At 36.1% G+C, this 15,322-nt stretch overlaps 2 protein-coding genes across 2 annotated transcripts; one reads left to right on the forward strand and one right to left on the reverse strand.

Moving 5' to 3' along the window:
* Positions 1 to 204: 204 nt before the first annotated feature.
* Positions 205 to 3,302, reverse strand: LOC764855 (putative peptidyl-tRNA hydrolase PTRHD1). The gene is made up of 3 exons (XM_001201407.4): positions 3,189 to 3,302; positions 2,175 to 2,276; positions 205 to 1,718 (listed from the first exon to the last, which is right to left on the reverse strand). The coding sequence occupies exons 1-3, from the start codon at positions 3,273 to 3,275 to the stop codon at positions 1,548 to 1,550; spliced, it is 360 nt and encodes a 119-aa protein (XP_001201407.3). The 5' UTR covers positions 3,276 to 3,302; the 3' UTR covers positions 205 to 1,547.
* A 185-nt stretch (positions 3,303 to 3,487) lies between these two features.
* On the forward strand, positions 3,488 to 15,116 carry LOC105438037 (centromere protein O-like). The gene is made up of 6 exons (XM_030974775.1): positions 3,488 to 3,598; positions 9,545 to 9,714; positions 10,530 to 10,695; positions 11,761 to 12,029; positions 12,869 to 13,031; positions 13,669 to 15,116. The coding sequence occupies exons 1-6, from the start codon at positions 3,568 to 3,570 to the stop codon at positions 13,758 to 13,760; spliced, it is 891 nt and encodes a 296-aa protein (XP_030830635.1). The 5' UTR covers positions 3,488 to 3,567; the 3' UTR covers positions 13,761 to 15,116.
* Positions 15,117 to 15,322: the final 206 nt, after the last annotated feature.

The following is a 15,322-nucleotide window of genomic DNA, read 5'->3' on the forward strand; positions in this document are numbered from 1 at the left end:
GAACACAGGGTCATTGATTTAGTTCAGAAAATCCTCATGAAGTGTTGTAGGAAAAGTTGATGTGAGTAATGTATATAGTGTATTGTTCCCATGTATGCCTTGTCTCAGTAATATGACATAAAATATTTCCATATTATATGAGAAATTGTAGTTTCAATTATAGTCATTAAAATGTATTTCAAATCATCACTGTTTAAAGTTTTGTATTGATTTTTTTCTTTATTTCCTCATAATTTACAAATGAAATACAGTGTAGATATTTTCTTTTACAATTTGCATGTGGTATTATTTATACACTAAGTCCCTCATGAGTTAATCCAGATCATAAATAAATTCAAAATGAATGCAGAACAAAACCAAATAAAACAACAGAAAAATGGGTCAGTCGAATTTGAGAAAAGCTTGATCTAGGATAAGAATGATTTTCATGTATTTTTAAAAAAGTTATGACCTTCACTACACAAGTTGATCAATTCCCTTTACAGCTACCCACTTTTGCATTGAACATAAAATTGACAAAGGTATTCCAATTTATGAATTTGATAAGAAAGTAGATATATATTCATTTCATGACATTTTTAGAACATATTTCCAACGGATCAATGAGTACATGTAGTTCAGGAGCCCAAGATGGGTTTTCTGAAAAAAATGGAATTAATGAGAATTGTTTAGAAGGTGTCAAAGAGTTATCAATTTGAGAAACGATCTTTACAAACTTTGAAAAATTCACAAATTTTGTACTCTTAACTTTAACAAATGATTTAGATCATTCACTGATTCATTTATGTTTTCTTTTACTTCCCCCCCTTCAAAATGTACCCTATTTTGGGCAGACTGTCATTAAATAACCTACTAAAATGAACATTTAAATGACAGCACATGATTCAAAATCAATTCAAAGTATATGTACAACAGGCAATATCAAACAAAATGCATGTTTTAGCACATAACAATGACTTTTAAACTACTGTCTAGTCTTGTAGCCTTCGATGAATGCTTAAGAAAATATTACTTGAAATAAAGTTTCTCCTGACTCAATGGTGTATTTCCCATTCATCTAAGCAGCATCCTTTTAGGAGTTAGAACCAGACACAGTAAATCATTGTGGATCATTGATTCAATGATGCTTGTAGAATTGCACAAGCAGGAATTCTAAACTGAGAGAGGGACAGTGTACAATGATGTGAAGCACATCTACATGTATGCTTAGAGATCAACTCTTCATCTCCAATTACTCCACGGACAAATTCCTAACTTTAGCCCTGAACCACAATCCCTAACCTTAATTGTAACTGATGTAACTGAAGTAAAACCTACATCTTTAATGAGATGAGGCCGAGAGAAAATGCCACTGAAGCAAATGTCGGGTCACCATTGGAACCCCATATTTTCTATACAATACAATGCTTGACAAAGCCTTGAGGCTGAGGTGTTACGGGGCCTGAACGTGGACATACAAAAGCTTGAAAACTTTCATCCCTGTCACTGTCAGTAGTCCTTTTAATAGCAGAAGTCCATGGTAGATTTTATACACAAGCCAGTTGATATCATTTAAAGAGCTTAAATTTCTTGAAAAACTTCTGGACCTCCTCCTTTGGATACGGTTTCACTGCAAGGCAGGTGGCATAATCCTCGGGTTGTTCAATCCACAGTTTGTGATCAATGTTATTTTCTTTCAACTTCTCTGATAAAGTCCTAACATCCGCTTCATTCTTTGCCTAAAACAAAGAAATAAAGAAAGAAAATACAATTAAGGAATTACTTGTATAGTACAATCACAATGTACTTTACATTGTTTTTTTGTTTGTTGTAGTATAGTAGTAATGGTATTGATAATATTGGACTTGTATTTTGTACCATACATTGTTGACTAATTATCATCTTGAAATGATGAATTTAATTAATTCTTTGTCTCTGCAGGTTTCTGAGCTTTAGGTGAATATTTAGTGACAGAACTCCCACTAGCAGACTTACCAGTGATATAGTTTGTCCCAAGTTATTTCTCATAATTAACTATTCAAAGACAATGTACATTGTTACTGTTAATCCTCTTCTTCATTCTATTAGAGTGAAATAAGTTATGTTGTTAAAATATGGGTATTTCACATCGTCAATCTCTGCTTCCTTTAGTGATGCAATCAAACAAGTAAAGATCTTGTGAATACTCTGTTTACCTCAAGAACAACTTTGTGCATGTTGTCCAGATCTGATGTATATTTTACAACATTTTCATCCTCCTTGAAAAGATGTATCACAGCAGTACAAGCATGGCATGCCTAAATTCAAATGAGAAAAATAACCAACTTAACCATTTATTAATGAAATTTCTACCATTCGCAGTATCGGTGTATGTTATGGCCATCTAATAAGGAAAAGTCAAATACATAGTTATATATTATTCAATTAGTTGAATTACTTTTAACACTTTTCCTTATTTGGAGTTATATTCTCCTCCGATTTTTATCTTTTCAATCTTTGTATACAAATCTGTTAAAATACATTTAATGCAAGGATTACAATAGAGAATGTAGACCCTTTTCTTCATTTCCAGTATAGCTGTCAAAATAATGGGATTTATCATTCAGATTTGACTTTTTTCTTGTTTATTACATTCAAAGAGCCTACCAAAATCTGGAGAAATAATGGAATTTATTTCACGTTTTAGGATTTATTTTCAATTGCTTCTCCACATGTCTAGGAGAGGGATTTGCTGAAGCTAGAAGTAGTCTCATTAGAACATATCTCCAAACAAAATAACTTTTTGGTTTAAAATAAGAATGATAGACAAATGACGAATATGATTATAATATCAGAAATGAAAGATCATTTAAAAATTTTAATTATTAATTTAAATTTAAAAAAAAGAAGATTCAACCTCAAAGAAAAGGTTAAACAAAGAAAGAAAGAAATAACATTATGAAAACAACAATCAATATTAACAAAAAAAATAAACATTAAACAATCAAACAAACAAAAACACGCAATACATGTACGATCAGTCGACTCGCTCTCTTCTCGGCTCTTCTCTTCCCTTTTTGCAGTGTAGCGCCTAAGCACTCACACGAGTTGCTGTATGTGGGACAACATTAAAGTTACTCTTGTCACAAATTATTTATTTCATGAATGAATCATCAATGAAAATATATCGAATCGTCATTTGGATACTAGAAGTACTATATAACAATCACCTGCGCGATAACAGCACCTGTCGGCCATTTCAAAGCATGTAAAAGGTCGCCTCTTACAACGACATATTGGACCATGGAGGCTGCCATTTTTTTATTTTAATGAAGCTTGGTCAAGTAAATTTTTCTTAATTAGGTTTGGTAATACAACTTAAACTTTACAACTTAATATAGAATACTAAAATAAAATATTACTCAATATTTTGTTTTATTATCTTACTTTTTATTATCTTAAAGTATTCTATAGATTAAAAAATATAGTCATCTTTGATATTATTATCATATATCAGCGGCGGTCACTACGAATGAATTCTGCGACAAAACTGTCAACTGTTACATTCTAAACTGACCTAGATCTATATATTTGCTATTATTATCAGCTATGGAAGTTCTAACAGAAAGGTTATCGAGAGGTGAGTAGGCCTTTACAGTATATTTTGTTTTTGCATCGGTGAAAAATTAGAATTAGAATCACTGTCGTCTGTGCTGTGTGTGTGGTGTGGACTGTGGTTTTGTGGATGTAGCTTCTTTTATCTTTGGATGAATCCTGGACAACTCGCCACAAAGACAACCCGCCCCAAGACAACCCGCCACAATACCCTGGACATCCCGCCACAATACCCTGGACAACCCGCCACAATACCCTGGACAACTCGCCACAGCCTTTTCGGACAACTCGCCACACTTTTTTCCCCTCATGATTTCTAGATCTAAAATCCCTCATCTTAGATGAAATTGTCATTTTTCATGATTTTCGTGCTTTTATAAACACAGTTATGACAGGAAACATGGAAATTGTGAGTATTTTGAGAGCTGTTCTAAAGAATAAAGATGATTTTCCTTGCGCTTGCAACAAGAATCTATTTTGGACGAACCCAAGCCAGTACGACTACGAGTTACGGCATTCTTGGTTGGGGGGGGGGGGGGGGGGGACACTGGCCCCCACTTTTCCAGGTTCCCCTAAAGTGCACCCTTATCCTTTGTACATGTCCTTTTCCCTTCTGATAATTTTTAATGGTAGGAATTCATGGAAGGATAGGCCTACTGGAAGCACTGGCGTACTGATGGGGGAGGGGGCAGTTGACCCGCGAAATAAAATTGAAATGTGGTTTATTTCTAGATTTTCTGGGTTAGTTTCGCACTTTTGCCCACAGTCAGAGGCGGCATTCTTGGTTGGGGAGGGGGCACTGTGCCTCCACTTTTTCAGGTTCCCCTAAAGTGCCCCCTTATCATTTTGTACATGTCCTTTTCCCTTCTGATAAGTGCCTACTTTTCTTTCTCAGATGTTTTAATTATAATGTTATTCATAATTACATAAAAGAACTTTTCAGTCATTCTTCAGACATTAGATTGTCTTTAATATTCATCATGTGTTTTCAAACGGGACCTTATACTTTTAGCTCGCTTGCTCGAAAATCGATATTCAGTCCATCAAACCAAATTGCGAAGTACGTTGCTTAAACAATATGTTGTTCCACGTAAAGAAATAAACAAATATTGATGTCGTTCGTGGTAATGTATTCACAATCTTGACGAAGGCGTAGGCCTTTATACAAATATCTAAAAATGTTTGTTATTATTGTTGATGTGTCCCTTTGTAGGTGCCCCTTTTTCAGAAATCCAGCCATTCTTGCGATCATAGGCGCCAGAAGTGGGGGCAGGGGAATCGCCCTCCTCCCAACGAAAAAGTTTGTGTGTGTGTGGGGGGGGGGGGGGGGGGTGGGGGTCAAAACGAATTTCCACTCCCCCCCCAAAAAAAAAAATCAAAAAATCAAAAAATCAGCAATAAAGCAGTATAATTGATTACTTTTTAGTAACCAAAAAGAACATACAAAAATAATAAAACCTAAATTGAATCAAATTAAAATGATATTCCATTCAAAGAAAATTAGGAAAGTGAACTGGATTTAAAATTTCCTAAACATTCTGCATGCCCCTATATTCATCAATGGAGGATTTTATAATAGCGATACGCGCATAATTATGTATCCTTGACATTTATTGTGAGAGGATGGGAAAGCGTGCGTGTATTTTTTATTATAGGGGTGAGAAGACATGAGCCCCTCCTGAACACTGATGGGGGGGGGGGGGCAGTTGCTCCCCAAATAAAAATACAAAGTGGTTTATTTCTAATTCGATACCAGTGATTTACAATTGTTGCTGAAATGACATGATTTTCAGGGATTTATTCTCATTTTTTTATAATTATACCTTTTTATGCGTTTGTTGGAAAAATTACAATCAGGCAACCAACAAATATGCTTATTTTGAAGCCTTTATGTCAGGGCCTGCACTTTTTGAAAAAGTATGTTAAAGAGAAAGAGGAAGAAAGAACGAGTGGCCTGCTAGTTTCACAAATGATGTTTCAAAATATGCTCATCTTGGCGTAATTAAATGCCTAAATCCCCTGAGCTTACAGGGGCTCCGTCCTCTGGACCCCACTAAGGGCCCTAACGTGGGCCCATGGATGCTCATCGGACCGTAAGTATACATACATAGAACCCATGAGCTTCTGGGGGCTCCACCCCTTGACCCCTGGACCCCACTCCACGTCAATTTGCGCTCAACTCACTTTGCTCGCTATACGCTCTATCAGATTGTTGATACTCCACTTCAAAAAACGTTCCGCCAGGGGCCTGCATGTTACGTGTAAGAGTGGTGGCGATGCAGATTTTTCTTCTGCCCCAAAAACGTTTTTGCGCATTACGCCACTGCCCCTGGAGGGTGAGCCCCCTGGAATATTCCCCACCCCCCACCCAAGTGACCCAACCCAATCCCAAAGTGCTTCCGGCGCGCCAAACTGGTTGCGATGTCAGGAATGCTCGTCCCGGCCTCTTTGGTAATCCTGGCAGTGACAACAAATATATTCCCCACTGAAATATATATATTTCATATATATATATAGAGTAGTAGTAGTACTACTCTACTATACTGCTACTATACTAATACTACTACTACTTCACTACTACTACTACTACTACTACTACTACTACTACTAATAATAATAATAATAATAATAATAATAATGATGATGATGATTACAATTTAACGACGACGGTGATGATGATGACGACAACAATAATAAAAAGTACTAATAATAACTGCAAGAATCCAGACATTGTCTTCAGGGACAACAACAAAGTAAATATCATCGAGGTCATCGTTCCCCATGACATCAACATCGCCGTCAAAGAAAGAGACGTCTCAAGTATGAAGACCTCAGGATAGAAGTCGAGAGGATATGGAACGTTCCATTCAATTCAATTCATTTGATATCATTCTTCATTAAAAAAATATTAAAACATACAAACATGGTATATCTAGCGTTAAGCAATTAAGAAAACTCGTAAAATTCATAACAGTTATAATACAATTCTTTTTGTTGGATCATAATGCTAAAAGGCGTGGTCCTATTTTTGTTACTAAAAGTGTAATAGGCCTACTCGTAGTGGTAGACAAACCAATCCACGTGATATTTTAGACTTATAACTTTAAATTGTATGTAGGGTATACTTAGTCTTTAGCTCATGTTTATTGTGTTTTAGAAATATAAAAATGTATATATCATGTCTATGTATTTTATTATCATATCTTACCTTGTTTTATATATTTTTCTGTATTGTGTTGTAAATATGTGGTGCTATCATACCCCTGAAGGGGGTCCATAGAGTCAAATGAAATTTTATCTTATCAGATAAAAGATTGATTACAAGAAAAATGTGGGATTAACAAAAAGGGCAATTAGCCTTATTAGCGTCAATCCCTTAGCAAGTATATACTGTATTGTTGAGAAAAGAAAAAAAGGAAAGAGAAAGCAGAGGGAGCCTGAACACCAAGAAGAAGAAAAAAAGGAAGGAGAAGTGCATTAACTTAAACGTAATGTCATTTATTTTGACTGGAATACAATGATAGAATATGGGATTTATACAATCGTTTAAAAATACTAATTTATTTAGAGTTTTTCATATTAAACGGGATATTTTTCCATAAAACTGGCCCTTTAAAACATTAATTTGTACAGAATTTTAGGAAAATGAAAATTACCAGCATTACGAGTTTCATGAGAATGTATTTCATAATTAAATTTAAATTTACATGACATGGACCTTTGCAATAAACCCTTGCCACATAGACAGAAATATAGCAATATTAAATTATTTATATCACGAAAGTAACCCAGAAAATCTAGAAATAAACCACATTCCAATTTTATTTCGCGGGTCAACTGCCCCCCCCCCCTATCAGTACGCCAGTGCTTCCAGTATCCTACCATTAAAAAAATTCTGGGACAGAAAAATGCAGCTGTTATAGACCTCTAGATCAAAAGTATATTATTGTTACAAGGGAAATCAACTTTATTCTTTGTAATGACTGTGTTTATAAAAGCACGAAAATCATGAAAAATGACAATTCATTTCAATATATATTATTGTTACAATTAGGGAAATCAACTTTATTCTTTATTCTTTGTAATGACTGTGTTTATAAAAGCACGAAAATCATGAAAAATGACCATTTCATTTCATTTTAGATCTAGAAATCATGATGGGAAAAAGTGTGGCGAGTATGACTGTGTTTATAAAAGCACGAAAATCATGAAAAACGACAATTTCATTTCAATATATATTATTGTTACAATTAGGGAAATCAACTTTATTCTTTATTCTTTGTCATGACTGTGTTTATAAAAGCACGAAAATCATGAAAAATGACCATTTCATTTCATTTTAGATCTAGAAATCATGATGGGAAAAAGTGTGGCGAGTATGACTGTGTTTATAAAAGCACGAAAATCATGAAAAATGACAATTTCATTTCAATATATATTATTGTTACAATTAGGGAAATCAACTTTATTCTTTATTCTTTGTAATGACTGTGTTTATAAAAGCACGAAAATCATGAAAAATGACAATTTCATTTCATTTTAGATCTAGAAATCATGATGGGAAAAAGTGTGGCGAGTTGTCCGAAAAGGCTGTGGCGAGTTGTCCAGGGTATTGTGGCGGGTTGTCCAGGGTATTGTGGCGGGATGTCCAGGGTATTGTGGCGGGTTGTCTTGGGGCGGGTTGTCTTTGTGGCGAGTTGTCTGGACCCCCTTTGGATGCATGCTGGACAGCTCCACACCCTGGCGAAGCGCGAAGGCCGCAGCAGCCCCCGGCGGACAGAGCTATGATGATGTTGGGCTCGAGTTGTTGAGTCTCTTGAGCTAGCTTGTTAGTGTTACCTTGGCCTTGTCTAATCCAGAAAAAGGCGTGGATAATGATGTGCTTTATATCTGGCTTATAATTTATTCGAACTCTTCTTGAAGTTGAAGTCAAAGACGTTTAACTTATAGGCCTAGATCTAGACCTAAAGCAATTTGCCTGAATAGATCTAGCTTGTGACTTGATTTGAATATAAATTTGAAACTTTATTTAAAGGTCCATTCTAACCAAACTGGGCTAAAAAAATGAAGAAAAAAAACATGAACAATAATTTTTGACGGAGATTCCGAACATGACAATGATTTTTCTTAGAAATCATCAATAATTCTGGAATCTAGCATTAAAAATGATGTCATTGACTCAGAACGTGCATAAAAAACCCAGTTTCGGTGATGACGCATTTGACGTCACTGCAGGCGCCTCTTCGGTGAAAAGAAGGGTGATTTAGGCATTAAAATGTCTTTTAAAAGGCAAACTAATATTAATTGAAGAAAAAAAAGAGATTTATCTGAAAAATAACGTGCACTTGATAATCCCAGTACGTTTCTGCCTTTCTGGCAATTTCATCATTCCTAATTATGAAATTATCAAATCGGACATCCCCGCAATGATGTCAAAAGCGTCATCAAGCCACGTGACCATATTACCTTTTTTCGAGGGGCGTAACCCAGCAAGCGCGAGAACTGTGAAAAATGGATGGCTATTATCATTTTGGAGGTCAATTTAGAGATTTTCTGAAAAATCAGAGGCTACAATATTAATAAGTAGAGGTTTATTCATGTTTTAAAAGGCTATGTTAGTTGGGTTAGAGTGGCCCTTTAAAAAAAATATTAAAAAAAATCTCAAACTGTTTGAACTTTGAAAGTTTGAAGTATTTCTTTGGTTTAAATATATTTCTGGACCCAAGGATCAAGGAAGGACTTAGTAGTCTTGACATTTTCTAGAGTTATTTGCCTAATTATTTGTGTCTGTGAAAAATGTCACTGGTATCAAATACTAAATTAAATTTTGCTTTCACTATGACTATCATAGACAGTAAGGGGGTAAATAATTAAAGAAAAACAGAAGAGAGACAACAAAAATCTTTCTAATTCTTCAAACCTTTATTTGAAAATTAATGTAAACCTTCACACCTCCTCTTGGTGATTCCAGGAACTTTGCATCATCTCCAGAAGTTGGAGCAGCAAGCCCAGGACCTGAGACATGGCTCCAAGACCAGGGCCAAGCAGGAGAGGATGCTGAGGGACCTTCAGAAAGCGGTGCACCAGCTCCAAGAGAGGAGGGATCTCCTCAAGGTCCAGATTGCAAACTCACCAAACAAGGTACATGAATGCCCACGTTAAACACAGGCCTGATAATTACCTGATTTATTTATTTTTCCCCGAATTTTTTCTCGTGATTTTTACCCCAATTTTACCCCTATTCTCTGGATTTTCCGAGATTTTTCCATTTTTTCCTCATTATTACCCCCATTTTCATACTAAAAAGGGGGAAATGTTGTTAGATGCCATTGTTCCCCCAAATGCTTTTTTTTTTTAGTCAAGGGGGGGGGGGGGGGGGGGGGGTTGAGAAAAAAATAACAACCTATTTTTTTTTTTCAGTGCTCACTATCACCCCGGGTAATATGGCTTGAATTTTACTTGAATTTTCCTTCCGAAGCTAATTTGTTAATTGGAGAAGGCTTAGTTTCTTACAACTTGGATACATTCTGATCTGTGGTGATGTAGAGGTTGACTTTCAGCACTTCTTAGATTGGCAACCTAAATCGTATTCTTGAGATATCATAGGGTCTAAATTAAACTTGGCTTAAAGTTTGGCATCTTAAGAACCTGGGCCATTAATGATTAAGAATTAGATTAATCTGTTTGAAGCGTGAGTACCACCAGGAAACATGAACCAGCACTAGATTGTTTTTGTGTACCGGTAGTCAATATTTCATCACCACATGTTTGGAAATAAAAGTGCTATGATAATCCATTTCAACAAGGGATAGAGCAACGTTGCTCAGTGGCTGCCAGACTCACGATCAATTGGGCTAAAATAATTTTATTTTCGGTTTAACTTAATAAAATTTGGAGTGGACTTTAAAGGATTATTATTATTTTTATTATTTTTCTTTTTTCCTCTGTTTGTGCAGGTTCTGGGCCCGATCTTGCAGAACACAGATTCTGAAGACAAGAAAGCCTTGGTGATGGCCGTCAAAGAAACCATGAAGAGAATGGACAAAAAGACTCTCAAAGGTGCTGTGACCGAAGCCACCAAGCTTAAACAGAGGGAACTGTCTGTGTCCTATAGACTCACAGGTGAGAAAAGAGCTTATACCGGTAATCAGAATGTGCCGTACAAATATTTACAAGGAGTATTGCAACTGAAATGTTGAAATTGTAACACGTAGTCTACACTGCTTTTATAAACAAAGGGAGATGGGGAAACATAATATTCTCCTGAGAAATATATTATTTATCATGACAAATTCAAATTATGACAAGGCATTTGTCAATGACTTTGCATGGGTGGCTGTGTAAGTTGATAGTTTGTAAAGCCATTTGGGCAAACACAAGTTAAGGTGTGCTACTCAAATTTGTCTCAATAGTAAGATTTTATCACTAAAATAAGAGATAAAACAGTTTTCAGAATACCACCTCTGTGCTGTAAAAGAGTGCATAAGAGAAAAGGGATTTGATTCAGAGTTGGAACTCTTGAAGCTTACTGGATTATTTGTATGCAACAGTGGATGATGAAATAAAGGCAGATAATATTGAATTGCTCAGAATTGTTATTTGTTTTCATGCTTTGCAAAGATAATAGTATACAGCAAGAGAAAGAGGGCGTTATTTTGTACACCACATTAAATTTGCAATTTTAAAACTGCTCATATTATATGTATCATGAAACATAAAATCAAACTCTCTGTGAATTAGGAACTGTGTAACCACTTCATCTAATTATCTCTTGGTGCATACAAAATTGACACATCCAGCTTTCGTTTAACAATGTTAAATCTAAGATGCATGGCCTACATGCTATCAGTGTCTGTGATATGGTGTAATATTGAAGCCCTAAAAAAAAAATTGTTTCAAAATGACCATGAAGTGCCTCAAAAAATACTCATTTTCCCCAATAGACTGTAGTGTTATAAAAATTGTTAAAATATATTTTTTTTAAATTTGGATTCCCAATCATAAATATCTTGATAATCAGACAGGCGATGTGCTTGTAAAAGTCACAGGATTCCTGACTGACCTAAGGGTTTATAATTATGATTGCAGCGTGAGCTAAATCCAGGATTTGTTTCAGAATCTGGGGCAATGTTCCTGAGTCACTTTAATGCAAAATTGTTGATGTTCATGTAACCATGTCCCATCCAGGCTGCACAATTCACAAGACAGACGGCAACAGCGTGCGGGTGAGATGGGACACCTTCGACCGGGGGCAGTACTTCCAGCCGTATTACGCAGTCATATCCCTCAACTCTGCCAAGAGTCTACACCTCGTCAAGCATAACCTGCCCTATTTCCTACCGATCAAGGACTTTGAGACGAAGCACCTCAACACAGACATGCAGGCCTTCGTGCAGGTGGTCGGCGACAGTCTCAATGCATTCGTTTCAAGAAGGCATCAAGTGGAGGAAGCAACAGTGAGTGAATTGATATGTTTTTAAGGTCACTTTTGGAAGCCGCATTTATGACAGATTTATATGCTGTTCATGTATGTGTTATAATGCTTCCATGGTTAATTTCTAAACCTAACAAAACTTCTAAATGCCTAATTTCAAACTCTGGACCCAACACTTGCCAAAACCTCCCCTAAAACCCAATGATAAGCATACCCTAACCTTATATCTTGACAAAGTAAAGCCTGGAGTAAAAGTGAGATCATGATGATGATAAGTTCAAGATCAGTTATTGTTTTGATGGCTTCATTTTTTCTTCCATTTGGAAAACTTTCCTGCAGAAAATTCCTTTTGTGGTTGCCATTGACAATCATAATTTTTTTTTAAATGTTCAGTATTGTAGTTGTGAAATTTCATGTATGCACATTACAGCTCCAGGGTTATAGTTTCATGGAATTGTTGGCCGGGGTAACGGTTATTTACCCGCAGTCTTTTTTTAACAGATGTTCATAAAAAGAGCAGACACGAATCAGACTTAATAGCAAGGGATTTACAGAAAATATTTAGATTATTAACAGACTGTGTTTCGTCCAATATTGTGCCTCTCTATTTCATTGTTTGTACGTGCAGTATTCCAGGTAGCTTAAAATGCTCGACCCCAACAAATATTATATCTTTTATAAAAGTAAATGCTTCCTGTGAGAAATTTCAATTGTTAAAATTGTTTGTGGCTTACACCCAGTCCAGCTGGCTCCAAGATTTTTTCTGACTTGTTTTGCAATCACAGATCGATCAATCGTTCTTATTTACTGGGTGTAAGCCACAAATATGTTTAAGCAAAATATTTACCGTTTTATTTTTAGGAGGAGTGCCAGAAATTTATCCGAGGGGAGATCACATCTAGCAATGCTTTCAACAACATTGATCTGACCTTATCGAGTTCCGGACAGACTTGTTTTGATGTTCAGCTTTTCTATGATGACCTCAAAGGAAATAGACCCACTGGTGTTACCGTCCATACACACGGTGAGTTTCAGGTCAAACAACTTAAAGCCCCCATCTGCACTAGTTTTGCCAGGAGGGATTAGACCACCCAGCATGGTCAAAATGATATGAAATTTGGCCCAGTCTTGGTAAAGTTACAAGCACTGTACACAGAAAGATGTATACGGGACTATGCGATATCTATCCAGGCCGGATAGATATGAGCATTTACCTAATATATCAATTAGTAGGCGGTTTCCCAGCAAAATTTGTATCATCACGTATTAGTCAAAACATATTCTTTCACATGATTGGTAATAAGAGCTTCCATTTCATTTTTTGAGATGGGGCGTGTCCAAAACTGGTCTATACTTTTAATACTTCCATTCGTCCTTAAACAAGAATGCAGGGTTCTTGGAGTTAACAAGGCTGAGAAGAGATAACCTGGATAAGGCGTCATGTTTTTTTTACCACCTCAACATTCAGGTTCGATTACAGCGGAAATTTTTTTTTGGTGGTGGGGGGGAGGTTCCAATGTGAGTGAATTATAGTCTTGTGGCATCCTACGGGTGATAAGGGAGGATAAAAGCCATGTTTTTCATGTGTGTATGTGTATAACATTAGTTGAATGTATTGATTCACCATGTTTTTTCATTTGCTTGATTCTCTCATTATGCAGGAGGCTTGTCCAAAGCGCAGATCAGGAACATCAAAGAAATCTTCTCTCAACATCGGATATCAGAAGCCATACAACAGATACCACATTCATAAAAGTGATATAACCTTACTATGCTTGTTGCCACCGAGGCCCTTGTAGCAAACTGAAATCCCTAGCTTCCATGGTTGAACATCATTAGTTCATTATTCTGAATACAGTAGTTTATTTACATAATTGTTTGTGCAGCACTGGCAGTCTTTTATGTCGAGTTGCCATCTAACTAAGTTCCCAACTAAATTGGTACTTAAATAGGAACTTAAATTTATTTTTGTGATGTGCGTTATATAAGAATAGTTTATTATTATTACTATTATTGTTATTCATAAAACCTTACTAAGAATCTTACCAGCTGGTACTGCACTAGGGAGGATGTAGTTGCCATCTTGAGAATGGAATTACATGCACTTGGGTATAGCAGACTTTAGTTGAAATGGGGGAATGTGAAGATGACACCTTTTCAGGCTAATTTCCATAGCTCTTTGTTCAAAGCTTTTCTCTTTTTGCAAATTTAAATCTTTTATTCAACCTTCATGAAACAAATAACAGTGACAATATACAAGATAATGGATAGGACCCCTAGGTCTAGGCAGCAGAATTCTGCTAGTACTTGGGGCCATGTAATGGACAAGAAGAAGATAGGGAACATACCAGTAAATCATCTTAAAAACTTGCGTGATACAAGCACGCACTTACACAACACACACACACACACAAGAATAGAAATGAGAGAAAAAAATTGAATAAAAAGAAATAAAAGTAGAAGAAAGAAAGGAAAGAAAAGTACCTACTCAGCAATTTATATCATTCTTTGAAAGTACTTTTTTGTACATTGATGACCAGGGCAGAACGTATTAGCACGAAGTTGAAATCGCGACCACAAAGAAACTAATCACGCTCAAACATTCTAGCCATCATACTGCCTTATAGCCTCAGTAATTTGACTCCATATCAATGATACCGGTCGCAATACCCGCACTTGAAGGTGCGCAGATGAATTGTAACATTCTTTTAATTCAAGTTTGGATTCTTAGTTTCTTTCTCATGGTAGCCATGATGTTCAATAAAACTTTACAAAGTCGTCGCTCATATTGGCCCAGCTATCACCGAATTGATATCCATGTTAAAGTCCCAATCCCACTGTTCTGCCACCAGTGTAACAAATTTATTAAAACTAACGAACACTGCTCTAGATCTCGCTGCTCTTGTCTCTTCTCACTCAGTCTCTCTCTCACCCTGTAACCATCCATGCATGTACAAAAAGTATAGGTGACAGAAGAGATGGAGTAGATGAAGTACATCGATCTTACCCTCATTCTTTTTCGTTTTTCCGCTGCTGGCCGATGCTGCTTTCTTTGACTTTTACTCTTGGATTCGTCATTATCACATCTAATGTTCCTTGGAATCGCGTCTGGCTTCAATCTTTTCTGGAATTTTGATCCAAATTGTGCCCACAAACCTTCTTCGAAATCTGATTTTTCGAAGTAGGCGCAACATATCACACTTGTGTCCGTATGTCCTGTCCATTGTCCTCTGGTCAGTTTAACTTTCAAAGTCCAAATTTTCCTCAACGTAACGTCTTTGGGAAATTTGTGTAGACTTGCATCTTTAGTGGTAT

The sequence above is a fragment of the Strongylocentrotus purpuratus genome, unplaced genomic scaffold (assembly GCF_000002235.5).
Source record: "Strongylocentrotus purpuratus isolate Spur 01 unplaced genomic scaffold, Spur_5.0 spur5_scaffold_7, whole genome shotgun sequence".
Lineage (NCBI taxonomy): Eukaryota > Metazoa > Echinodermata > Echinoidea > Camarodonta > Strongylocentrotidae > Strongylocentrotus > Strongylocentrotus purpuratus.